The sequence below is a fragment of the Bombina bombina genome, chromosome 1 (assembly GCF_027579735.1).
Source record: "Bombina bombina isolate aBomBom1 chromosome 1, aBomBom1.pri, whole genome shotgun sequence".
NCBI lineage: Eukaryota > Metazoa > Chordata > Amphibia > Anura > Bombinatoridae > Bombina > Bombina bombina.
Genome location: NC_069499.1, coordinates 181,415,609 through 181,443,188, shown reverse-complemented (window position 1 = coordinate 181,443,188; position 27,580 = coordinate 181,415,609). Strand labels below are relative to the sequence as shown.

The following is a 27,580-nucleotide window of genomic DNA, read 5'->3' as shown; positions in this document are numbered from 1 at the left end:
ACATTTTTTTCTTACTTGAAAATTTTTCAAATTGACTTTTCTTTCTAAATTGTGGGCTGTTAGGCACGCAGGTGCAAAAAATGCTAGAATTTATTGCGTCATTTTTGGCGCGAGACTTTTGGCGCGAAAATTACGTTGACGTTTATGAAGTAATTTCCGGCGTCATAGTTGACGTCGAGAGTTTTCACGTAGTTGCGTCATCTATGACACTCATGTTTGTTGCAGACGTTTTTGGTGCCAAAAAAATTGTCAATTGTGGGCGTCATACTTGGCGCCAGTTTTTTTGACATTATTTAAGTCTGTTTCTTTTTGCTTCTGGTTCCTAGAGGCTTGTTCTGTTTGCATTTTTTCCCATTCCTGAAACTGTCATTTAAGGAATTTGATAATTTTGCTTTATATGTTGTTTTTTTCTATTACATATTGCAAGATGTCGCAATCTGACCCTGTATCAGAATCTACTTCAGGAAAGCTGCTGCCTGATGTCGGTTCGACCAAAGCTAAGTGCATTTGTTGTAAACTTGTGGTAACTGTTCCTCCGGCTGTAGTTTGTGTTGTCAAGATAAACTTTCAAAAGCAGATATTTCCATTAGTAGTAGTCCATTACCTGTTGTTGTTCCTTCAACATCTAATGTTCAGGATATTCCTGTTAATGTAAGAGAATTTGTTTCTAATTCTATTCAGAAGGCCCTGTCTGTTATACCACCACCTAATAAACGTAAAAGATCTTTTAAAACTTCTCATAAATTAGATGAATTTTTATATGACCACCAACATTCTGATTTATCTTTCTGATGAGGATCTATCTGGTTCAGAAGATTCTGCCTCAGATATTGACACTGACAAATCTTCATATTTATTGAAGATGGAGTTTATTCGTTCCTTACTTAAAGAGGTGTTGATTGCATTAGATATGGAGGAGTCTAGTCCTCTTGATATTAAAACCAGTAAACGTTTAAATTCAGTTTTTAAACCTCATGTAGTTATTCCAGAGGTTTTTCCAGTTCCCGATGCTATTTCAGATGTAATTTCGAGAGAATGGAATAGTTTGAGTACTTCATTTACTCCTTCTTTAAGGTTTAAGAGACTGTACACTTTGCCGGCTGATAGATTGGAGTTTTGGGAGAAAATCCCCAAAGTTGATGGGGCTATCTCTACTCTTGCTAAACGTACTACTATTCCTACGGCAGATAGTACTTCTTTTAAAGATCCTTTAGATAGGAAACTTGAATCTTTTCTAAGGAAGGCTTATTTATGTTCAGGTAATCTTCTTAGGCCTGCTATTTCTTTGGCTGATGTTGCTGCTTCAACTTTTTGGTTGGAGGCTTTAGCGCAACAAGTACCGGATCATAATGTGTATAGTATTGTTAAGCTTCTTCAACATGCTAATAATTTCATTTGTGATGCCATTTTTGATATCATTAGAATTGATGTCAGGTATATGTCTTTAGCTATTTTAGCTAGAAGAGCTTTGTGGCTTAAATCTTGGAATGCAGATATGACTTCTAAGTCAACATTGCTTTCTCTTTCTTTCCAGGGTTATAAATTATTTGGTTCTCAGTTGGATTCTATAATTTCAACTGTCACTGGGGGGAAGGGAGCTTTTTTGCCTCAGGATAAAAAATCTAAGGGTAAATTTAGGGCTGCTAACAGTTTTCGTTCCTTTTGTCAGAATAAGGAACAGAAGCCTGACCCTTCCCCTAAAGGAACGGCTTCCAATTGGAAGCCTTTTCCAGTCTGGAATAAATCCAAGCCCTTTAGAAAATCAAAACCAGCCACCAAGTCCGCATGAAGGTGCGGCCCTCAGTCCAGCACAGCTGGTAGGGGGCAGGCTACGATTTTTCAAAGATGTTTGGATCAATTCAGTCCAAAATCATTAGATTCAGAACATTGTTTCTCAAGGGTACAGAATAGGTTTCAAGGTGAGACCGCCTGTGAGAAGGTTTTTTCTCTCACGCATTCCAGTGAACCCAGTAAAGGCTCAGGCTTTCCTGAAGTGTGTTTCAGACCTGGAGTCTTCTGGGGTAGTTGTGCCAGTTCTATATCTGGAACGGGGTCTGGGGTTTTATACAAATCTGTTCATTGTACCAAAGAAAGAGAATTCTTTCAGACCAGTTCTGGATCTAAAAATTTTGAATTGTTATGTAAGAATACCAACATTCAAGATGGTGACTATAAGGACGGACTATTCTGCCTTTTGTTCTGCAAGGGCATTATATGTCCACAATAGATTTATAGGATGCTTATCTTCATATTCCAATTCATCCAGATCACTATCAGTTCCTGAAATTCTCTTTTCTAGACAAGCATTACCAATTTGTTGCTCTTCCTTTTGGCCTAGCAACAGCTCCAAGGATCATTTCAAAGGTTCTCGGTGCCCTTCTCTCTGTAATCAGAGAGCGGGGTATTGCAGTGTTTCCTTATTTGGACGATATCTTGGTACTTGCTCAGTCTTTACATTCTGCAGAATCTCACACAAATCAACTTGTGTTGTTTCTTCAAGAACATGGTTGGAGGATCAATTTACCAAAAAGTTCCTTGATTCCTCAGACAAGGGTAACCTTTTTAGGCATCCAGATAGATTCAGTATCCATGACTTTGTCTCAATCATTCCCTTCAGTAGCTATGTGCATGGAAGTTTTAGGTCTCATGACTGCAGCATCGGACGCAATCCCCTTTGCTCGTTTTCACATTCAGCTTTGCATGCTGAATCAATGGTGCTGGGATTATACAAAGATATCACAATTAATATCCTTAAATCCCAGTGTTCAACACTCTCTGACGTGGTGGTTAAATTACCAGCGTTTAGTTCAAGGGGCCTCTTTTCTTCGTCCAACCTGGACTGTAATTTCAACAGATGAGAGTCTTTCAGGTTGGGGAGCTGTCTGGGGATCTCTGACAGCGCAGGGGGTTTGGAAATATCAAGAGGTGAGATTACCAATCAATATTTTGGAACTCCGTGCGATTTTCAGAGCTCTTCAGTTCTGGCCTCTTCTGAAGAGAGAATAGTTTATTTGTTTTCAGACAGACAATGTCACGACCGTGGCGTATGTCAGTCATCAAGGTGGGACTCAGTCCTCAGGCTATGAAAGAAGTATCTCGGATACTTGCATGGGCGGAATCCAGCTCTTGTCTAATCTCTGCGGTTCATATCCCAGGTATAGACAATTGGGAAGCGGATTATCTCAGTCGCCAGACTTTACATCTGGGAGAATGGTCTCTTCACCCAGATGTTTCTTCAGATTGTTCAGATATGGGGGCTTCCAGAAATAGATCTGATGGCTTCTCATCTAAACAGGAAACTTCCCAGGTATCTGTCCAGGTCCGGGGATCCTCAGGCAGAAGCAGTGAATGCGTTGTCACTTCCTTGGAATTATAAGCCTGCTTATATCTTTCCGCCTCTAGTTCTTCTTCAAAGAGTGATTTCCAAAATCATAATGTAACGTTCGTTTGTACTGCTGGTGGCTCCAGCATGGCCACACAGGTTTTGGTATGCAGATCTTGTTCGAATGTCCAGTCGCCAACCTTGGCCACTTCCGTTAAGGTCAAACCTTCTATCTCAAGGTCCGTTTTTCCATCAGGATCTCAAATCATTAAATTTGAAGGTATGGAGATTGAACGCTTAGTGCTTAGTCATAGAGGTTTCTCTGACTCAGTGATCAATACTATGTTGCAGGCTCGTAAATCTGTGTCTAGAAGGATTTATTACTGAGTTTGGAAGACTTACATTTCATGGTGTTCCTCTCATAAGTTCTCTTGGCATTCTTTTAGAATTCCTAGAATTTAATAGTTTCTTCAGGATGGTTTGGATAAGGGATTGTCTGCAAGTTACTTGAATGGACAAATCTCTGCGCTTCCTGTTCTGTTTCACAGAAAAATTGCTAATCTTCCTGACATTCGTTGTTTTGCACAGGCTTTGGTTCGTATCAAGCCTGTCATTAAGTCAATCTCTCCTGTTTGGAGTCTTAATTTGGTTTTGAGAGCTTTACAGGCTCCTCCGTTTGAGCCTATGCATTCTCTAGATATTAAGTTACTTTCTTGGAAAGTGTTGTTTCTTTTGGCTATTTCTTTTGCTAGAAGAGTTTCTGAGTTATATGCTCTTTCTTGTGAGTCTCCTATTCTGATTTTTCATCAGGATAAGGCGGTCTTGCGGACGTCATTTAAATTTTTACCTAAGGTTTTGAATTCCAACAACATTAGTAGATAAATTGTTGTCCCTTCATTGTGTCCTAATCTTAAGAATTCTTTGGAAAAATCTTTGCATTCTTTGGATGTGGTAAGAGCTTTGAAATATTATGTTGAAGCTACTAAAGATTTCAGAAAGACTTCTAGTCTTTGTTATCTTTTCTGGTTCTAAGAAAGGTCAGAAAGCTTCTGCTATTTCTTTGGCTTCTTGGTTAAAACTTTTGATTCATCATGCTTATGTGGAGTCGGGTAAATCCCCGCCTCAGAGGATTACGGCTCATTCTACTAGGTCAGTTTCTACCTCCTGGGCTCTTAAGAATGAAGCTTCTGTTTATCAGATTTGCAAAGCAGCAACTTGGTCTTCTTTGCATACTTTTACTAAATTCTACCATTTTGATGTGTTTTCTTCTTCAGACGCAGTTTTTGGTAGAAAAGTTCTACAGGCAGCCGTTTCAGTTTGATTCTTCTACTTATAATTTGTTTTTTTCATTATAAGATTAAAGCTTTTTGATTTGGGTTGTGGATTCTTTTTTCAGCAGAATTGGCTGTCTTTATTTTTACCCCTCCCTCTCTAGTGACTCTTGCGTGGAGTTCCACATCTTGGGTATTTGCTATCCCATACGTCACTAGCTCATGGACTCTTGCCAATTAAATGAAAGAAAGCATAATTTATGTAAGTACTTACCTGATAAATTCATTTCTTTCATATTGGCAAGAGTCCATGAGGCCCACCCTTTTTGTGGTGGTTATGATTTTTTTGTATAAAGCACAATTATTCCAATTCCTTGTTGATGCTTTCGCTCCTTTCTTATCACCCCACTTCTTGGCTATTCGTTAAACTGAATTGTGGGTGTGGTGGGGGGTGTATTTATAGGCATTTTGAGGTTTGGGAAACTTTGCCCCTCCTGGTAGGAATGTATATCCCATACGTCACTAGCTCATGGACTCTTGCGAATATGAAAGAAATGAATTTATCAGGTAAGTTCTTACATAAATTATGTTTCTTTGGGTTAGTAAGATTATTCTAAAACTATATGAATGGTTATTAAGAGAGAGTGGGAAAACAATATAGATCTCTATCTCTACATATTTACATATTTTGTATAATATGTGCTGTTTTTGTTTAGGAGCTAAGATCCATATTGGTATTAAAGATATGAAGAAGAAAAATCAACTGTCAGAGGGGTCAACAGAAAAGAAAGAGCCTTTGACAGCTAATGAGGAAACATTTAGAAAAGAACAGCAAAAACGAGAGCAGGAATTGTTGTTAAAAATTCAAGAAGCTACAGCCTGTACAAACATCTTTCCTCTTGGTCGAGACAGATGGTACCGCCGATACTGGTCATTCTACTCTGTTCCTGGGCTTTTTGTTGAGGAGGATTACTCTGGTCTCACTGAGGACATGTTACAACCCCAACCTATTTCTCAAAGAGACAGTAGCATTAACTCTGCATTGAACTGTAACGAATCCTCTACATCTTCTGTACAAGAAAATAAGGAAGAACTAGAGATTCGAAAACCTGTAAACAAGCCAAATCGTTGGTGCTATTTCAGTGCATCAGAGCAAGTGGACAAACTGATTGAAGCATTGAACACAAGAGGTCACAGAGAAAGCTCACTGAAAGAAGTCCTGCTACAGGAAAAGAACAAGATCTGTCAAAGACTCAGTAATATATCTTCAAATCGCTTTAGCATTTCAGGTAAATGTTGCCATATATTTTTCATTTAAACTTTCTTTATTTAATGTTTAAAATAGTGTAATTGCTTCCATATTAACATATACACTCATGATGCAAATAGGCCATCACTGTTTTATAAAGTGTTGAAAAAACTGCCTAGATAAAGGTAAACAATGTATAGTGTAGCAAAGGTGTTGGAATAGCTTATTGGATTAGCTATTGGATAAGCACATGGTTGGAAGATAGTAGAGTTGTATTTGTTGATTATGAAGATTAATAATACAATTATCGTCAATTATTAATATTAATATTCAATCACAATTTAAAATAATTTTAAAAGTCTGGCAAGTTGATTTCTATGAACACACTGATTATGTTTATGCAGTAAACAGAATATCACTCATGAACACACACACACACACACACACACACACACACACACACATATATATATATATATATATATATATATATATTGATTACACTACAATACACTATTGAAATAATTTAACAAGCTATAGAAATCTTTTTAGATCAAAATGAAATAGTCTTTTAACCTGTATAAGGACACAATATTATCTATAAATTTACCTTAACTCAAAAAGAATTACTTGCCAAATAGCACACTTGAAGTTTGCTTGAACAATTTATAATTTACCAGTAACATTTATCCAGTGCCAGAATATTGATTGATTACTTAACAATGCTTGGTTAACAATATAATTATTTCATTACAAATCTTACCAAAGCTCAATAAATCTGATAGAATTTCCAGAAAAATATAATTAAACTATGTGGCCCAAAATAATCTTATAATACTTCAAATAATCAACCTGAGATTTTTACACAATATTATCAATTCAACATATATCAATTAATATAGTATTTAATAAGTCCACAATAATGAATGCAATTTCTAAAATATGACAGTAACTTCAATTTAACTTATGAACATTAAAATACAAAATCATTTCCTCTAAATAGTAAATTCACTTAATGCTAGTATACTTATTATATGGAATACACTGATTTATACAATATAAAATTATAAATATGTTACCTTTAAGCTTCTGCTATTGCACTATTTATATAAATAATATATTTGCTAAAGTCTATTAAAAATCTTTAACAATCGCTATACGTTACCAGTTAACCAATTTAAGAGTTTCAGCTATTCCAAGCAGAGTTCTTCACTGTCATATAAAGAGGTTATGCCCAATTTTGGACCGGAGACCGACTCGCGACAGCTGCTGTTACGTTACGTTTTCACTAGTGAGGGAACGGCTCCTGCTCAGAGGGGATTGGTTGCAACTAACAGGTAGGCACCTCAGTAAAGTACTGCTGAGGTGTAGAGGTGATCTGCTGGGTTTTTAAACTTCTGTCCTCTCTGCACTTAAAAAATGAAAAAAATAGGAGTATAAAAGTTACTGTTTAAAAATTAAAGTGACAGTAACTTTTTATGTTTTGACTTTTTATTAAAAATCTTACGGCTAGATTTAGAGTTTTGTCGGTAACGACCCGCGTAGCTAACGCCGGCTTTTTTCTGGCCGCACCTTTAAAATAACTCTGGTATTGAGAGTCCACAGAAAGGCTGCGTTAGGCTCCAAAAAAGGAGCGTAGAGCATATTTAACGCAACTGCAACTCTCGATACCAGAGTTGCTTACGGACGCGGCCAGCCTCAAAAACGTGCTCGTGCACGATTCCCCCATAGAAAACAATGGGGCTGTTTGAGCTGGAAAAAAAACCTAACACCTGCAAAAAAGCCGCGTTCAGCTCCTAACGCAGCCCCATTGTTTGCTATGGGGAAACACTTCCTACGTCTGCACCTAACACTCTAACATGTACCCCGAGTCTAAACACCCCTAACCTTACACTTATTAACCCATATTCTTCCGCCCCTGCTATCGCTGACCCCTGTATATTATTTTTAACCCCTAATCTGCCGCTCCGTAATCCGCCGCTATTTACATTATCCCTATGTACCCCTAATCTGCTGCCCCTAACACCTCCGACCCCTATATTATATTTATTAACCCCTAATCTGACCCCCACAACGTCACCTCCACCTGCCTACACTTATTAACCCCTAATCTGCCGAGCGGACCGCACCGCTATCATAATAAAGTTATTAACCGCTAATCCGCCTCACTAACCCTATAATAAAAACCCTATAATAAATAGTATTAACCCCTAATCTGCCCTCCCTAAAATCGCCGACACCTAACTTCAAACATTAACCCCTAATCTGCCGACTGGAGCTCACCGCTACTCTAATAAATGTATTAACCCCTAAAGCTAAGTCTAACCCTAACACTAACACCCCCCTAACTTAAATATAATTTAAATCTAACGAAATTAATTATCCCTTATTAAATAAATTATTCCTATTTAAAGCTAAATACTTACCTGTAAAATAAATCCTAATATAGCTACAATATAAATTATAATTATATTGTAGCTATTTTAGGATTAATATTTATTTTACAGGTAACTTTGTATTTATTTTAACCAGGTACAATAGCTATTAAATAGTTAAGAACTATTTAATAGCTAAAATAGTTAAAATAATTACAAAATAACATGTAAAATAAATCCTAACCTAAGTTACAATTAAACCTAACACTACACTATCAATAAATTAATTAAATAAAATACCTACAGTTACCTACAATTAAACCTAACACTACACTATCAATAAATTAATTAAATACAATATGTACAAATAACTACAATGAAATAAACTAACTAAAGTACAAAAAATAAAAAAGAACTAAGTTACAAAAAATAAAAAATATTACAACAATTTTAAACTAATTACACCTACTCTAAGCCCCCTAATAAAATAACAAAGACCCCCAAAATAAAAAATGCCCTACCCTATTCTAAATTACTAAAGTTCAAAGCTCTTTTACCTTACCAGCCCTGAACAGGGCCCTTTGCGGGGCATGCCCCAAGAAGTTCAGCTCTTTTGCCTGTAAAAAAAAACATACAATACCCCCCCCCCCCAACATTACAACCCACCACCCACATACCCCTAATCTAACCCAAACCCCCCTTAAATAAACCTAACACTAAGCCCCTGAAGATCATCCGACCTTGTCTTCACCTCACCAGGTATCACCGATCCGTCCTGGCTCCAAAATCTTCATCCAACCCAAGCGGGGGCTGGCGATCCATCATCCGGCTGAAGTCTATCATCCGGCGGCTGAAGAGGTCCAGAAGAGGCTCCAAAGTCTTCATCCTATCCGGGAAGAAGAGTAGATCCGGACTGGCAACCATCATCTTCCAAGCGGCATCTTCTATCTTCATCCGATGAGGACCGGCTCCATCCTGAAGACCTCCACCGCGGACCCATCTTCATCCGGCGACGTCCAACTGAAGAATGACGGTTCCTTTAAGGGACGTCATCCAAGATGCCGTCCCTCGAATTCTGATTGGCTGATAGGATTCTATCAGCCAATCGGAATTAAGGTAGGAATATTCTGATTGGCCAATCGGAATTCGAGGGACGCCATCTTGGATGACGTCCCTTAAAGGAACCGTCATTCTTCAGTTGGACGTCGCCGGATGAAGATGGGTCCGCGGATAGGATGAAGACTTTGGAGCCTCTTCTGGACCTCTTCAGCCGCCGGATGATAGAAGACTTCAGCCGGATGATGGATCGCCATCCCCCGCTTGGGTTGGATGAAGATTTTGGAGCCAGGACGGATCGGTGATACCTGGTGAGGTGAAGACAAGGTAGGATGATCTTCAGGGGCTTAGTGTTAGGTTTATTTAAGGAGGGTTTGGGTTAGATTAGGGGTATGTGGGTGGTGGGTTGTAATGTTGGGGGGGGTATTGTATGTTTTTTTTTTTACAGGCAAAAGAGCTGAACTTCTTGGGGCATGCCCCGCAAAGGGCCCTGTTCAGGGCTGGTAAGGTAAAAGAGCTTTGAACTTTAGTAATTTAGAATAGGGTAGGGCATTTTTTATTTTGGGGGTCTTTGTTATTTTATTAGGGGGCTTAGAGTAGGTGTAATTAGTTTAAAATTGTTGTAATATTTTACTTATGTTTGTAAATATTTTTTTATTTTTTGTAACTTAGTTCTTTATTTTTTGTACTTTAGTTAGTTTATTTCATTGTAGTTATTTGTAGATATTGTATTTAATTAATGTATTGATAGTGTAGTGTTAGGTTTAATTGTAGATAATTGTAGATATTGTATTTAATTAATTTAATGATAGTGTAGTGTTAGGTTTAATTATAACTTAGGTTAGGATTTATTTTACAGGTAATTTTGTTATTATTTTAACTAGGTAACTATTAAATAGTTCTTAACTATTTAATAGCTATTGTACCTGGTTAAAATAATTACAAAGTTGCCTGTAAAATAAATATTAATCCTAAAATAGCTACAATGTAATTATAATTTATATTGTATCAATATTAGGATTTATTTTACAGGTAAGTATTTAGCTTTAAATAGGAATAATTTATTTAATAAGGGATAATTAATTTCGTTAGATTAAAATTATATTTAATTTAGGGGGGTGTTAGTGTTAGGGTTAGACTTAGCTTTAGGGGTTAATACATTTATTAGAATAGCGGTGAGCTCCGGTCGGCAGATTAGGGGTTAATAATTGAAGTTGGGTGTCGGCGATGTTAGGGAGGGCAGATTAGGGGTTAATACTATTTATTATAGGGTTAGTGAGGCGGATTAGGGGTTAAAAAAATTTAGGGGGGTGTTAGTGTTAGGGTTAGACTTAGCTTTAGGGGTTAATACATTTATTAGAATAGCGGTGAGCTCCGGTCGGCAGATTAGGGGTTAATAATTGAAGTTAGGGGTCGGCGGTGTTAGGGGCAGCAGATTAGGGGTACATAGCTATAATGTAGGTGGCGGCGCTTTGCGGTCGGCAGATTAGGGGTTAATTATTGTAGGTAGCTGGTGGCGACGTTGAGGGGGGCAGGTTAGGGGTTAATAAATATAATACAGGGGTCGGCGGTGTTAAGGGCAGCAGATTAGGGGTACATAAGTATAACGTAGGTGGCGGTCGGCAGATTAGGGGTTAAAAAATTTAATCGAGTGGCGGCGATGTGGTGGGACCTCGGTTTAGGGGTACATAGGTAGTTTATGGGTGTTTGTGTACTTTAGAGCACAGTAGTTAAGAGCTTTATGAACCGGCGTTAGCCCAGAAAGCTCTTAACTACTGACTTTTTTCTGCGGCTGGAGTTTGGTCGTTAGATTTCTAACGCTCACTCCAGACACGACTCTAAATACCGGAGTTAGAAAGATCCCATTGAAAAGATAGGATACGCAAATGACGTAAGGGGATCTGCGGTATGGAAAAGTCGCGGCTGAAAAGTGAGCGTTAGACCCTTTTTTGAATGACTCCAAATACCGGAGGTAGCCTAAAACCAGCGTTAGGAGCCTCTAACGCTGGTTTTCACGGCTACCGCCAAACTCCGAATCTAGGCCTTAAGCTTTTTATTCATAAATTCTTATTGTGAGTCAGAATGGACCAAGAGACTGCAAAATGCCACTTGTTCTTTGTGTTTTGATTCCAATGTGGAACCACCAATCCCTTTCTGTTTCTCATGTATTGAGAGGACTTTAAACTACAGTGATAGACTTTTTTCTGAACTATCATTTTCCAAGGAGGATGCTGTACAGGAATCTAATGACAATGTTCAATATTTGCCGCAGCTTTCTCCTCAAGCGTCCCAAATTTTAGCGCCCTCACATGCAGTGCCCTGCGCTTCTTCTATAACTTCTTCTGGATTTACTTTACAAGACATCGCTTCTCTCATGTCTTCTGCTTTTCCAATGTTGCAGGGAAAGCGTAAGAGGAAAATCAGACATTCAGTAAGCGAGGTTTCTGACGCAGTTGTTGCTATTTTAAATGCCCCCTCCCAGAATCCTGAGATGGAGGATACCTTAGTAGCACCTGAAGGTGAAATTTCAGATTCTGACAGTGTAATTCCTTATGCTGATACTGAAGTTGTATCTTTCAGGTTTAAGCTAGAACACCTCAGTCTGTTACTCAAGGAGGTTTTAGCTACTTTGGTCGACAGCAACACCATGGTCGTAGTCAATCCTAGAAAATCCAGTAAGCTAAACAAATATTTTGCTGTACGTTCCTCGGTGGAGGTTTTCTTTCATGTAATTAGCAAGAGTCCATGAGCTAGTGACGTATGGGATATACATTCCTACCAGGAGGGGCAAAGTTTCCCAAACCTCAAAATGCCTATAAATACACCCCTCACCACACCCACAAATCAGTTTTACAAACTTTGCCTCCCGTGGAGGTGGTAAAGTAAGTTTGTGCTAGATTCTTCGTTGATATGCGCTTCGCAGCAGGCTGGAGCCCGGTTTTCCTCTGTGTGCAGTGAATGTCAGAGGGATGTGAAGAGAGTATTGCCTATTTGAATTCAATGATCTCCTTCTACGGGATCTATTTCATAGGTTCTCTGTTATCGGTCGTAGAGATTCATCTCTTACCTCCCTTTTCAGATCGACAATATACTCTTATATATACCATTACCTCTACTGATTCTCGTTTCAGTACTGGTTTGGCTTTCTACTATATGTAGATGAGTGTCCTGGGGTAAGTAAGTCTTATTTCTCCAACATTGGTGTGTCCGGTCCACGGCGTCATCCATTACTTGTGGGAATATTCTCCTCCCCAACAGGAAATGGCAAAGAGCACAGCAAAAGCTGTCCATATAGCCCCTCCTCAGGCTCCGCCCCCCAGTCATTCTCTTTGCCGCTCTGAACAAGTAGCATCTCCACGGAGATGGTGAAGAGTTTGTGGTGTTTTTATTCTTCTATCAAGAGTTTGTTATTTTAAAATAGTGCCGGTTTGTACTATTTACTCTAAAACAGAAAGGGATGAAGAGTTCTGTTTAAAAGAGGAGTATGATTTTAGCAGCAGTAACTAAAATCAATTGTTGTTCCCACGCAGGACTGTTGAACCCAGAGAACTTCAGTTGGGGGGAACAGTTTGCAGACTTTTCTGCTCAAGGTATGACTAGTCCATTTTCTAACAAGACTGTGTAATGCTAGAAGACTGTCATTTTCCCTCTTGGGGATCGGTAAGCCATTTTCTTAGACTCTTAACAGAATGAAGGCTTATTATGGGCTATACACTGGTTGACACTCTTGTGGGCTAAATCGTTTGCTTTATTTAAGTTTTTTATGAAGTTTGAAGTGATTTTCTAAACTTTTAGTGTTTGGGAACGTTTTTAGGCGCCAGGCAGTCGTTTAGACACCTTCCCAGTCAGGAAGGGCCTTTCACTATAGTAGGCAGAGCCTCATTTTCGCACCATAATTGCGCAGTTTCTTTTGGATGCAGTGCATGCAGCTGCATGTGAGAGGGTCTGGTGATCATTGAAAACGTTCCTGGAAGGCTTAATTTGGTATCGTATATCCCCTAAGGACAGGTGAAGTCGCAGCAAACGCTGTGGCTGGGACTGTAGTGGGGTTAAAATTGCTAATTGATTAAACGGCTCCGGTTTCCTCATTTAAGGGGTTAAAAGCTTGAAAATTGGGGTGCAATACTTTAAAAGCATTAAGATACTGTGGTGAAAATTTGGTAAAGATTGGATATTTCCTTCATAGTTTTTCACATATTCAGAAATAAAGTGTGCTCTGTTTAACATTTAAAGAGACAGTAACGGTTTTGTTTAAAAACGTTTTTTTTTGCATTATTAGCCTGTTTAAGCCTGTCTAACATGTCTGTACCTTCAGATAGAACATGTTCTGTATGTATGGAGGCCAAGGTGGTCCCCCCTTCAAATGTATGTGATAATTGTGCCATGGCGTCCAGACAAAGTAAGGACAGTACTGTCACATTTAATAAGGTTGCCCAAGATGATTCCTCAAATGAAGGTAGTGGGGATAGTTCTTCATACTCTCCTTCTGTGTCAATACCAGTTATGCCCGCGCAGGCGACCCCTAGTACATCTAGCGCGCCAATGCTTGTTACTATGCAACAATTAACGGCAGTAATGGATAATTCCATAGCTAATATTTTATCCAAAATGCCAGCATTTCAAAGAAAGCGTGATTGCTCAGTTTTAAATACAGTGGGGCAAGAAGGCGCTGACGATAATTTATCTGTCATACCCTCACACCAGTCAGAAGTGGCAGTGAGGGAGGGTTTGTCGGAGGGAGAACTTTCTGATTCAGGAAGAATTTCTCAACAGGCAGAACCTGACGTTGTGACGTTTAAATTTAAGTTAGAGCATCTCCGCGCATTACTTAAGGAGGTGCTAACTACACTGGATGATTGTGACTCTTTGGTCATTCCAGAGAAATTGTGCAAGATGGACAAATTCCTAGAGGTCCCGGTGCACCCTGATGCCTTTCCGATACCTAAAAGGGTGGCGGACATAGTGAATAAGGAATGGGAGAAACCAGGCATACCTTTTTGTCCCACCTCCTATATTTTAAGAAATTGTTCCCCATGGTCGACCCAAGGAAGGACACATGGCAAACAGTCCCTAAGGTTGAGGGGGCAGTTTCTACGCTAGCCAAACGCACGACTATTCCCATTGAGGACAATTGTGCTTTCAAAGATCCTATGGATAAAAAATTGGAGGGTTTGCTTAAAAAGATTTTTGTTCAGCAAGGTTACCTCCTCCAACCAATTTCGTGCATTATTCCTGTCACTACGGCGGCGTGTTTCTGGTTCGATGAACTAGAAAAGTCGCTCAATAGGGAGACTCCATATGAGGAAGTCATGGACAGAATTCACGCACTTAAGTTAGCTAATTCCTTTATTTCTTTCATGTAATTAGCAAGAGTCCATGAGCTAGTGACGTATGGGATATACATTCCTACCAGGAGGGGCAAAGTTTCCCAAACCTTAAAATGCCTATAAATACACCCCTCACTACACCCACAATTCAGTTTTACAAACTTTGCCTCCGATGGAGGTGGTGAAGTAAGTTTGTGCTAGATTCTACGTTGATATGCGCTCCGCAGCAAGTTGGAGCCCGGTTTTCCTCTCAGCGTGCAGTGAATGTCAGAGGGATGTGAGGAGAGTATTGCCTATTTGAATGCAGTGATCTCCTTCTAAGGGGTCTATTTCATAGGTTCTCTGTTATCGGTCGTAGAGATTCATCTCTTATCTCCCTTTTCAGATCGACGATATACTCTTATATATACCATTACCTCTGCTGATTCTCGTTTCAGTACTGGTTTGGCTATCTGCTATATGTAGATGAGTGTCCTGGGGTAAGTAAGTCTTATTTTCTGTGACACTCCTAGCTATGGTTGGGCACTTTGTTTATAAAGTTCTAAATATATGTATTCAAACATTTATTTGCCTTGACTCAGAATGTTCAACTTTCCTTATTTTTCAGACAGTCAGTTTCATATTTGGGATAATGCATTTTAATTTAACATTTTTTACCTTAAAATTTGACTTTTTCCCTGTGGGCTGTTAGGCTCGCGGGGGCTGAAAATGCTTCATTTTATTGCGTCATTCTTGGCGCGGACTTTTTTGGCGCAAAAATTCTATTTCCGTTTCCGGCGTCATACGTGTCGCCGGAAGTTGCGTCATTCTTTGACGTTATTTTGCGCCAAAAATGTCGGCGTTCCGGATGTGGCGTCATTTTTGGCGCCAAAAAGCATTTAGGCGCCAAATAATGTGGGCGTCTTATTTGGCGCGAAAAAATATGGGCGTCACTTTTGTCTCCACATTATTTAAGTCTCATTTTTTATTGCTTCTGGTTGCTAGAAGCTTGTTCTTTGGCATTTTTTCCCATTCCTGAAACTGTCATTTAAGGAATTTGATCAATTTTGCTTTATATGTTGTTTTTTTCTTTTACATATTGCAAGATGTTCCACGTTGCAACTGAGTCAGAAGTTACTTCAGGAAAGTCACTGCACAGTGCTGGAGCTACCAAGCTAAGTGTATCTGCTATAAACTTTTGGTATCTGTTTCTCCAGCTGTTATTTGTATTGCATGTCATGTCAAACTTATTAATGCAGATAAAATTTCCTTTAGTACTGTTACATTACCTGTTGCTGTTCCGTCAACATCTAATTTTCAGAGTGTTCCTGATAACATAAGAGATTTTATTTTTTAAATCCATTAAGAAGGCTATGTCTGTTATTTCTCCTTCTAGTATACATAAAAGTCTTTTAAAACTTCTCTTTTTTCAGATGAATTTTTAAATGAACATCATCATTCTGATACTGATAATGGTTCTTCTGGTTCAGAGGTTTCTGTCTCAGAGGTTGATGCTGATAAATCTTTGTATTTGTTCAAGATGGAATTTATTCGTTCTTTACTTAAAGAAGTGTTATTTGCATTAGAAATAGAGGATTCTGGTCCTCTTGATTCTAAATGTAAACGTTTAAATAAGGTTTTTAAATCTCCTGTAGTTATTCCAGAAGTGTTTTATCTCCCTGATGCTATTTCTGAAGTAATTTCCAGGGAATGGAATAATTTGGGTAATTTATTTACTCCTTCTAGACGTTTAAGCAAATTATATCCTGTGCCATCTGACAGATTAGAGTTTTTTGAGACAAAAATCCCTAAGGTTATGGGGCTATCTCTACTCCTGCTAATGTACTACTATTCCTACGGCAGATAGTACTTCATTTAAGGATCCTTTAGATAGGAAAATTGAATCCTTTCTAAGAAAAGCTTACTTATGTTCAGGTAATCTTCTTAGACCTGCTATATTTTTAGCGGATGTTGCTGCAGCTTCAACTTTTTGATTAGAAGCTTTAGAGCAACAAGTAACAGATCATAATTTTATAGCATTATTATTATTCTATAACATGCTAATAATTTTATTGGTGATACCATCTTTTGATATCATTAGAGTTGATGTCAGGTATATGTCTCTAGCTATTTTAGCTAGAGAAGCTTTATGGATTAAACTTGGAATGCTGACATGTCTTCTAAGTCATCTTTGCTTTCCCTTTCTTTCCAGGGTAAATAATCATTTTAGTTCCTTTCCTTACAAGGAACAAAAGCCTGATCCTTCATCCTCAGGAGCGGTATCAGTTTGGAAACTATTTCCAGTTTGGAATATATCCAAGCCTTATAGAAACCTATAGCCAGCTCCTAAGTACCTATGAAGGTGCGGCCCTTATTCCAGCTCAGCTGGTATGGGGCAGATTACGTTTTCTTCAAAGAAATTTGGATCAATTCCGTTCTTAATCTCTGGTTTCAGAAACATTGTTTCAGAAAGGTACAGAATTGGCTTCAAGTTAAGGCCTCCTGCTAAGAGATTCTTTTCTTTCCCGTGTCCCAGTTAACACAGCAAAGGCTCAGCATTTCTGTAATGTGTTTCAGATCTAGAGTTGGCTGGAGTATTTATGCCAGTTCCAGTTCTGGAACAGGGGCTGGGGTTTTATTTTATCTCTTCATTTGTACCAAAGAAGGTCAATTCCTTCAGACCAGTTCCGGATCTGTCATTATTGAATCGTTATGTTAGGATACCAACATTCAAGATGGTTACTGTAGGACTATCCTGCCTTTTGTTTAGCAAGGGCATTATATGTCTACAATAGATTTACAGGATGTGTATCTACATATTCCGATTCATCCAGATCACTTTTAGTGTCTGAGATTCTCTTTTTAGACAAGCATTACCAGTTTTGTGGCTCTACCGTTTGGCCTAGCCTCAGTTCCAAGAATTTTTTTCAAAGGTTCTCGGTGCCCCTTTTTTCTGTAATCAGAGAATAGGGTTTTGGTATTTCCTTATTTGGACGATATCTTGGTACTTGCTCAGTCTTCTCATTTTCGAAGAATCTCATACGAATCGACTTGTGTTGTTTCTTCAATTTCATGGTTGGAGGATCAATTTACCATTCAGTTCATTGATTCCTCAGACAAGGGTAACCTTTTTAGGTTTCTAGATAAATTCAGTGTCTATGACTCTGTCCTTGTCAGACAAGAGAAGTTTAACATTGATATCAGCTTGTCAAAACCTTCAGTCACAATCATTCCCTTTGGTAGCCTTATGCATGGAAATGTTGGGTCTTAGGACTGCCGCATCAGATGCGATCTCCTTTGCTCGTTTTCACATGCGACCTCTTCAGCTCTGTATGCTGACCCAATGGTGCAGGGATTACTCAAAGATATCTCAATTAATATCTTTAAACCGATTTTACAACACTCTCTGACATGGTGGACAGATCACCATCGTTTAGTTCAGGGGGCTTCTTTGTTCTTCCGACCTGGACTATAATCTCAACAGATGCAAGTCTTACAGGTTGGGGAGCTGTGTGGGGGTATCTGACGGCACAAGGGGTTTGGGAATCTCAGGAGGTGAGATTTCCGATCAATATTTTGGAACTCCGTGCAATTTTCAGAGCTCTTCAGTCTTGGCCTCTTCTCAAGAGAGAGTTGTTCATTTGTTTTCAGATAGACAATGTCACAACTGTGGCATACATCAATCATCAAGGAGGGACTCACAGTCCTCTGGCTATGAAAGAAGTATCTCGAATTTTGGTTTGGGCGGAATCCAGCTCCTGTCTAATCTCTGCGGTTCATATCCCAGGTATGGACAATTGGAAAGCGGATTATCTCAGTCGCCAAACGTTGCATCCGGGCGAATGGTCTCTTCACCCAGAGGTATTTCTTCAGATTGTTCAAATGTGGGAACTTCCAGAAATAGATCTGATGGCTTCTCATCTAAACAAGAAACTTCCCAGGTATCTGTCCAGATCCCGGGATCCTCAGGCGGAGGCAGTGGATGCATTATCACTTCCTTGGAAGTATCATCCTGCCTATATCTTTCCGCCTCTAGTTCTTCTTCCAAGAGTAATCTCCAAGATTCTGAAGGAATGCTCGTTTGTTCTGCTGGTAGCTCCGGCATGGCCTCACAGGTTTTGGTATGCGGATCTTGTCCGGATGGCCTCTTGCCAACCGTGGACTCTTCCGTTAAGACCAGACCTTTTGTCTCAAGGTCCTTTTTTCCATCAGGATCTGAAATCCTTAAATTTAAAGGTATGGAGAATGAACGCTTGATTCTTGGTCAAAGAGGTTTCTCTGACTCTGTGATTAATACTATGTTACAGGCTCGTAAATCTGTATCCAGAGAGATATATTATAGAGTCTGGAAGACTTATATTTCTTGGTGTCTTTCTCCTCATTTTTCTTGGCATTCTTTTAGAATACCGAGAATATTACAGTTTCTTCAGGATGGTTTAGATAAGGGTTTGTCCGCAAGTTCCTTGAAAGGTCAAATCTCTGCTCTTTCTGTTCTTTTTCACAGACAGATTGCTATTCTTCCTGATATTCATTGTTTTGTACAAGCTTTGGTTCGTATAAAGCCTGTCATTAAGTCAATTTCTCCTCCTTGGAGTTTGAATTTGGTTCTGGGGGCTCTTCAAGCTCCTCCATTTGAACCTATGCATTCATTGGATATTAAATTACTTTCTTGGAAAGTTTTGTTCCTTTTGGCCATCTCTTCTGCCAGAAGAGTTTCTGAATTATCTGCTCTTTCTTGTGAGTCTCCTTTTCTGATTTTTCATCAGGATAAGGCGGTGTTGCGAACTTCTTTTGAATTTTTACCTAAGTTGTGAATTCCAACAACATTAGTAGAGACATTGTGGTTCCTTCATTATGTCTTAATCCTAAGAATTCTAAGGAGAAATCGTTGCATTCTTTGGATGTTATTAGAGCTTTGAAATATTATGTTGAAGCTACTAAGTCTTTCCGAAAGACTTCAAGTTTATTTGTTATCTTTTCCGGTTTTAGAAAGGCCAGAAAACTTCTGCCATTTCTTTGGCATCTTGGTTGAAATCTTTAATTCATCTTGCCTATGTTGAGTCGGGTAAGACTCCGCCTCATAGGATTACAGCTCATTCTACTAGGTCAGTTTCTACTTCCTGGGCGTTTAGGAATGAAGCTTCGGTTGATCAGATTTGCAAAGCGGCAACTTGGTCCTCTTTGCATACTTTTACCAAATTCTACCATTTTGTTGTATTTTCTTCTTCTGAAGCAGTTTTTGGTAGAAAAGTACTTCAGGCAGCGTTTTCAGTTTGAATCTTCTGCTTATGTTTTTTCATTAAACTTTATTTTGGGTGTGGATTATTTTCAGCAGGAATTGGCTGTCTTTATTTTATCCCTCCCTCTCTAGTGACTCTTGTGTGGAAAGATCCACATCTTGGGTAGTCATTATCCCATACGTCACTAGCTCATGGACTCTTGCTAATTACATGAAAGAAAACATAATTTATGTAAGAACTTACCTGATAAATTCATTTCTTTCATATTAGCAAGAGTCCATGAGGCCCGCCCTTTTTTTGTGGTGGTTATGATTTTTTTGTATAAAGCACAATTATTCCAATTCCTTATTTTATATGCTTTCGCACTTTTTTCTTATCACCCCACTTCTTGGCTATTCGTTAAACTGAATTGTGGGTGTGGTGAGGGGTGTATTTATAGGCATTTTAAGGTTTGGGAAACTTTGCCCCTCCTGGTAGGAATGTATATCCCATACGTCACTAGCTCATGGACTCTTGCTAATATGAAAGAAATGAATTTATCAGGTAAGTTCTTACATAAATTATGTTTTTAGATGCCGCTTTGCAATTAGCGAGATTAGCGGCGAAAAATTCAGGGTTTGCAATTGTGGCGCTCTGGCTAAAGTCTTGGTCGGCGGATGTATCTTCCAAGACAAAATTGCTTAATATCCCTTTCAAAGGTAAGACCCTTTTTGGGCCAGAATTGAAAGAAATTATTTCAGACATCACTGGGGGGAAGGGCCATGCCCTCCCACAGGATAGGCCTTTCAAGGCTAAGAATAAGTCCAATTTTCGTTCCTTTCGTAATTTCAGGAACGGACCAGCTTCTAACTCTGCAGCCTCTAGACAAGAGGGTAACACTTCCCAGGCTAAACCAGCTTGGAAACCAATGCAAGGCTGGAACAAGGGTAAACAGGCCAAGAAGCCTGCTGCTGCTACCAAGACAGCATGAAGGGGTAGCCCCCGATCCGGGACCGGATCTAGTAGGGGGCAGACTCTCTCTCTTTGCTCAGGCTTGGGTAAGAGATGTTCCGGATCCCTGGACACTAGAAATAGTCTCTCAGGGTTATCTTCTAGAATTCAAGGAACTTCCTCCAAGGGGAAGGTTCCACATGTCTCGCTTATCTTCAGACCAAATAAAGAGACAGGCATTCTTACATTTTGTAGAAGACCTGTTAAAGATTGGAGTGATACACCCATTTCCAACAGTGGAACAATGTCAGGGGTTTTACTCAAACCTGTTTGTAGTTCCCAAAAAAGAGGGAACTTTCAGACCAATTCTGGATTTAAAAATTCTAAACAAGTTTCTCAGAGTTCCATCGTTCAAAATGGAAACCATTCGAACAATTTTACCAATGATCCAGGAGGGTCAATATATGACTACAGTGGATTTAAAGGATGCGTACCTACATATTCCTATCCACAAAGATCATCATCAGTTCCTAAGGTTCGCCTTTCTGGACAAACATTACCAGTTCGTGGCCCTCCCGTTCGGTTTAGCCACTGCTCCCAGAATTTTCACAAAGGTGCTAGGGTCCCTTCTGGCGGTTCTAAGACCGAGGGGCATTGCAGTGGCACCTTATCTAGACGACATTCTAATTCAAGCGTCTTTTTTTCAAGGCAAAGGCTCATACAGATATTGTTCTAGCCTTTCTCAGATCTCACGGGTGGAAGGTGAACGTAGAAAAGAGTTCCCTGTCCCCGTCAACAAGAGTTCCTTTTTTGGGAACAATAGATTCTTTAGAAATGAAGATCTTCCTGACAGACGTCAGAAAGTCAAAGCTTCTAAACGCTTGTCAAGTTCTTCACTCTATTCTGCAGCCTTCCATAGCTCAGTGCATGGAAGTAGTAGGATTGATGGTTGCAGCAATGGACATAGTTCCTTTTGCTCGAATTCATCTAAGACCATTACAACTGTGCATGCTCAATCAGTGGAATGGGGACTATGCAGACTTGTCTCCTCAGATTCAAGTAGACCAGATAACCAGAGACTCACTCCGTTGGTGGTTGACTCAGGATAACCTGTCTCAGGGAATGTGTTTCCTCAGACCAGAGTGGGTCATTGTCACGACCGACGCCAGTCTATTAGGCTGGGGCGCGGTCTGGGATTCCCTGAAAGCTCAGGGTCTATGGTCTCGGGAAGAGTCTCTTCTCCCGATAAACATCCTGGAACTGAGAGCGATATTCAATGCTCTCCGGGCTTGGCCTCAACTAGTGAAGGTCGGATTCATAAGATTCCAGTCGGACAACATGACTGTAGCTTACATCAACCATCAGGGTGGAACAAAGAGTTCCTTGGCGATGAGAGAGGTATCCAAGATCATCAAATGGGCGGAGGATCACTCCTGCCATCTATCTGCAATTCACATCCCAGGAGTAGACAACTGGGAGGCGGATTATCTGAGTCGTCAGACTTTCCATCCGGGGGAGTGAGAGCTCCACCCGGAGGTCTTTTCCCAGTTAACCCAATTATGGGGCATTCCAGACATGGATCTGATGGCGTCTCGTCAGAACTTTAAGGTTCCTTGCTACGGGTCCAGATCCAGGGATCCCAAGGCGACTCTAGTGGATGCATTAGTGGCGCCTTGGTCGTTCATCCTAGCTTATGTGTTTCCACCGTTTCCTCTCCTTCCCAGGCTCATAGCCAGGATCAAACAGGAGAAGGCCTCGGTGATTCTGATAGCTCCTGCGTGGCCATGCAGGACTTGGTATGCAGACCTGGTGAATATGTCATCGGCTCCACCATGGAAGCTACCTTTGAGACAGGATCTTCTAGTACAAGGTCCATTCGAACATCCAAATCTAGTTTCTCTGCAACTGACTGCTTGGAAATTGAACGCTTGATTTTATCCAAGCATGGGTTTTCAAATTCAGTGATAGATACTCTGGTTCAAGCCAGAAAACCTGTGACTAGAAACATTTACCATAAAATATGGAAAAAATATATCTGTTGGTGTGAATCCAAGGGATTCTCCTGGAGTAAGATTAAAATTCCTAAGATTCTCTCCTTTCTCCAAGATGGTTTAGATAAAGGGTTGTCAGCGAGTTCTCTAAAAGGACAGATTTCTGCTTTATCTGTTTTGTTACACAGACGATTGGCAGCTGTACCAGATGTACAAGCTTTTGTACAGGCCTTGGTCAGAATCAAGCCTGTTTATAGACCCATGACTCCTCCTTGAAGTCTAAATTTAGTTCTCTCAGTTCTTCAAGGGGTTCCGTTTGAACCTTTACATTCCATAGATATCAAGTTACTATCTTGGAAAGTTCTGTTTTTGGTTGCTATTTCTTCTGCTAGAAGAGTTTCTGAATTATCTGCTTTGCAGTGTGATCCACCCTATCTGGTGTTCCATTCGGATAAGGTTGTTTTGCGTACTAAACCTGGTTTTCTTCCAAAAGTAGTTTCCAACAAGAATATTAACCAGGAAATAGTTGTTCCTTCTCTGTGTCCGAATCCAGTTTCAAAGAAGGAACGTTTGTTACACAATTTAGATGTGGTCCGTGCTTTAAAGTTCTATTTAGACGCAACAAAGGATTTCAGACAAACTTCATCTTTGTTTGTCATTTACTCTGGTAAGAGGAGAGGACAAAAGGCTACTGCTACCTCTCTTTCTGGCTGAAAAGCATCATCCGATTGGCTTATGAGACTGCCGGACGGCAGCCTCCTGAAAGAATTACAGCCCACTCTACTAGGGCTGTGGCTTCTACATGGGCCTTCAAGAACGAGGCTTCTGTTGATCAGATATGTAAGGCAGCGACTTGGTCTTCTCTGCACACTTTTGCCAAATTCTACAAATTTGATACTTATGCTTCTTCGGAGGCTATTTTTGGGAGAAAGGCTTTGCAAGCCGTGGTGCCTTCTGTTTAGGTAACCTGATTTGCTCCCTCCCTTCATCCGTGTCCTAAAGCTTTGGTATTGGTTCCCACAAGTAATGGATGACGCCGTGGACCGGACACACCAATGTTGGAGAAAATAGAATTTATGCTTACCTGATAAATTACTTTCTCCAACGGTGTGTTCGGTCCACGGCCCGCCCTGGTTTTTTAATCAGGTTTGAAAAAATGTATTTCTCTATACACTACAGTCACCACGACACCCTATAGTTTCTCCTTTTTTTCTCCTAACCGTCGGTCGAATGACTGGGGGGCGGAGCCTGAGGAGGGGCTATATGGACAGCTTTTGCTGTGCTCTTTGCCATTTTCTGTTGGGGAGGAGAATATTCCCACAAGTAATGGATGACGCCGTGGACCGGACACACCGTTGGAGAAAGTAATTTATCAGGTAAGCATAAATTCTGTTTTTTTGTGACACTCTAAGCTATGGTTGGGCACTTTTATATAAAGTTCTAAATATATGTGTTTAAACATTTATTTGCCTTGATTCAGGATGTTCGATATTCCTTATTTCAGACAGTCAGTTTCATTATTTGGGATAATGCATATGAATTAATAAATTTTTCTTACCTCAAAATTTGACTTTTTTTCCTGTGGGCTGTTAAGCTCGCGGGGGCTGAAAATGCTTCATTTTATTGCGTCATTCTTGGCGCGGACTTTTTTGGCGCAAAAATTTTCTTTGTCATTTCTGGCGTCATACTTGTCGCCGGAAGTTGCGTCATGTTTTTGACGTTTTTGCGCCAAAAATGTCGGCGTTACCGGATGTGGCGTCATTTTTGGCGCCAAAAGCATTTAAGCGTCAAATAATATGGGCGTCTTTTTTGGGGCTAAAAAATATGGGCGTCATTATTGTCTCCACATTATTTAAGTCTAGTTGTTTATTTGCTTCTGGTTGCTAGAAGCTTGTTCATTGGCATTTTTTCCCACTCCTGAAACTGTCATTTAAGGAATTTGATAAATTTTGCTTTATATGTTGTTTTCTCTATTACATATTGCAAGATGTCTCAGATTGACCCTGAATCAGAAGCTACTTCTGGAAAATCGCTGCCTGATGCTGGATCTACCAAAGTTAAGTGTATTTGCTGTAAGCTTGTGGTAACTGTCCCTCCGGCTGTTGTTTGTGATGAATGTCATGATAAACTTGCTAATGCAGATAATATTTCCTTTAGTTATGTTCCATTACCTGTTGCTGTTCCATCAACATCTAATACTCAGGGTGTACCTGTTAATACAAGATATTTTGTTTCTAAATCTATTAGGAAGGCTATGTCTGTTATTCCTCCTTCCAGTAAACGTAAAAGGTCTTTTAAAACTTCTCATTTTCCAGATGAATTTTTAAATGAACATCATCATTCTGATTCTGTTTCTGATGATGATTTGTCTGGTTCAGAGGATTCTGTTTCAGAGATTGACACTGATAAATCTTCATATTTATTTAAAATGGAATTTATTCATTCTTTACTTAAAGAAGTCTTAATTGCATTAGAAATAGAGGAATCTGGTCCTCTTGATACTAAATCTAAACGTTTAAACACGGTTTTTTAACCTCCTGTAGTTATTCCGGAGGTTTTTCCCGTCCCTGATGCTATTTCTGAAGTAATTTCCAGGGAATGGAATAATCTGGGTAATTCATTTACTCCTTCTAAACGGTTTAAGAAATTATATCCTGTGCCATCTGGCAGATTAGAGTTTTGGGACAAAATCCCTAAGGTTGATGGGGCTATCTCTACTCTTGCTAAACGTACTACTATTCCTACGGCAGATAGTACTTCCTTTAAAGATCCTTTAGATAGGAAAATTGAATCCTTTCTAAGAAAAGCTTATTTATGTTCAGGTAATCTTCTTAGGCCTGCTATATCTTTGGCGAATGTTGCTGCAGCTTCAACTTTCTGGTAGGAGGCTTTAGCACAACAAGTAACAAATCATAATACTCATAGCATTGTTAATCTTCTTCAACATGCTAATAACTTTATTTTTGATGCCATCTTTGACATCATTAGGGTTGATGTTAGGTATATGTCTCTAGCTATTTTAGCTAGAAGAGCTTTATGGCTTAAAACTTGGAATGCTGATATGTCTTCTAAGTCAACTTTGCTTTCCCTTTCTTTTCAAGGTAATAAATTGTTTGGTTCACAGTTGGATTCTATTATTTCAACTGTTACTGGGGGGAAAGGAACTTTTTTACCACAGGATAAAAAATCTAAAGGTAAATATAGGGCTGCTAATCGTTTTCGTTCGTTTAGTAACAATAGGAACAAAAGCCTGATCCTTCCCCTACAGGAACGGTATCAGTTTGGAAACCATCTCCAGTCTGGAATAAATCCAAGCCTTTTAGAAAGCCAAAGCCAGCTCCCAAGTCCACATGAAGGTGCGGCCCTCATTCCAGCCCAGCTGGTAGGGGGCAGATTACGTTTTTTCAAAGAAATTTGGATCAATTAGATTCACAGTCTTTGGATTCAGAACATTGTTTCTCAAGGGTACAGAATAGGTTTCAAGATGAGGCCTCCTGCAAGAAGATTTTTTCTTTCTCGCGTTCCAATAAATCCAGTGAAGGCTCAAGCGTTTCTGAGATGTGTTTCAGATCTAGAGTTGGCTGGAGTAATTGTGCCAGTTCCAGTTCTGGAACAGGGTCTGGGGTTTTACTCAAATCTATTCATTGTACCAAAGAAGGAGAATTCCTTCAGACCAGTACTGGATTTGAAAATATTGAATCGTTATGTAAGAATACCAACATTCAAAATGGTAACTATAAGGACTATTCTGCCTTTTGTTCAGCAAGGGCATTATATGTCCACAATAGATTTACAAGATGCATATCTGCATATTCCGATTCATCCAGATCACTTTCAGTTTCTGAGATTCTCTTTTCTAGACAAGCATTACCAGTTTGTGGCTCTGCCGTTTGGCCTAGCAACAGCTCCAAGGATTTTTACAAAGGTTCTCGGTGCCCTACTATCTGTAATCAGAGAACAGGGTATTGTGGTATTTCCTTATTTGGACGATATCTTGGTACTTGCTCAGTCTTCACATTTAGCAAAATCTCATACGAATCGACTTGTATCGTTTCTTCAAGAACATGGTTGAAGGATCAATTTACCAAAGAGTTCGTTGATTCCTCAGACAAGGGTAACCTTTTTAGGTTTCCAGATAGATTCAGTGTCCATGACTCTGTCTTTGACGGACAAGAGACGTCTGAAATTGGTTTCAGCTTGTCGAAACCTTTAGTCTCAATCATTCCCTTCGGTAGCCTTATGCATTGAAATTCTAGGTCTTATGACTGCTGCATCGGACGCGATCCCCTTTGCTCGTTTTCACATGCGACTTCTTCAGCTCTGTATGCTGAACCAGTGGTGCAGGGATTATACAAAGATATCACAATTAATATCTTTAAAACCGAACGTACGACACTCTCTGACGTGGTGGACAGACCACCATCGTTTAGTTCAGGGGGCTTCTTTTGTTCTTCCGACCTGGACTGTGATCTCAACAGATGCAAGTCTGACAGGTTGGGGAGCTGTATGGGGGTCTCTGACAGCACAGGGGGTTTGGGAATCTCAGGAGGCGAGATTACCAATCAACATTTTGGAACTCCGTGCGATTTTCAGAGCTTTTCAGTCGTGGCCTCTTCTAAAGAGAGAGTCGTTCATTTGTTTTCAGACGGACAATGTCACAACCGTGGCATATGTCAATCATCAAGGAGAGACTCACAGACAAACATTACATCCGGGCGAATGGTCTCTTCACCCAGAAGTATTTCTTCAGATTGTTCAAATCTGGGGACTTCCAGAAATAGATCTGATGGCTTCTCATCTAAACAAGAAGCTTCCCAGGTATCTGTCCATATCCAGGGAT

At 39.7% G+C, this 27,580-nt stretch overlaps 2 protein-coding genes across 5 annotated transcripts in view; both read left to right on the top strand.

Moving 5' to 3' along the window:
- The window catches only part of BAZ1A (bromodomain adjacent to zinc finger domain 1A), a 762,668-nt gene that overhangs the window by 472,678 nt on the left and 262,410 nt on the right, over positions 1–27,580 (top strand). For all 4 annotated transcript variants that reach the window (XM_053697759.1, XM_053697757.1, XM_053697758.1 and 1 more), the window contains exon 18: positions 5,310–5,882. In XM_053697759.1, coding sequence (XP_053553734.1) covers positions 5,310–5,882 — 573 coding nt within the window. The remainder of the gene's footprint in view (positions 1–5,309; positions 5,883–27,580) is intronic.
- LOC128645029 (uncharacterized) overlaps positions 1–27,580 on the top strand; it is a 99,605-nt gene that overhangs the window by 56,688 nt on the left and 15,337 nt on the right. The gene's annotated exons all lie outside the window — the stretch shown is intronic.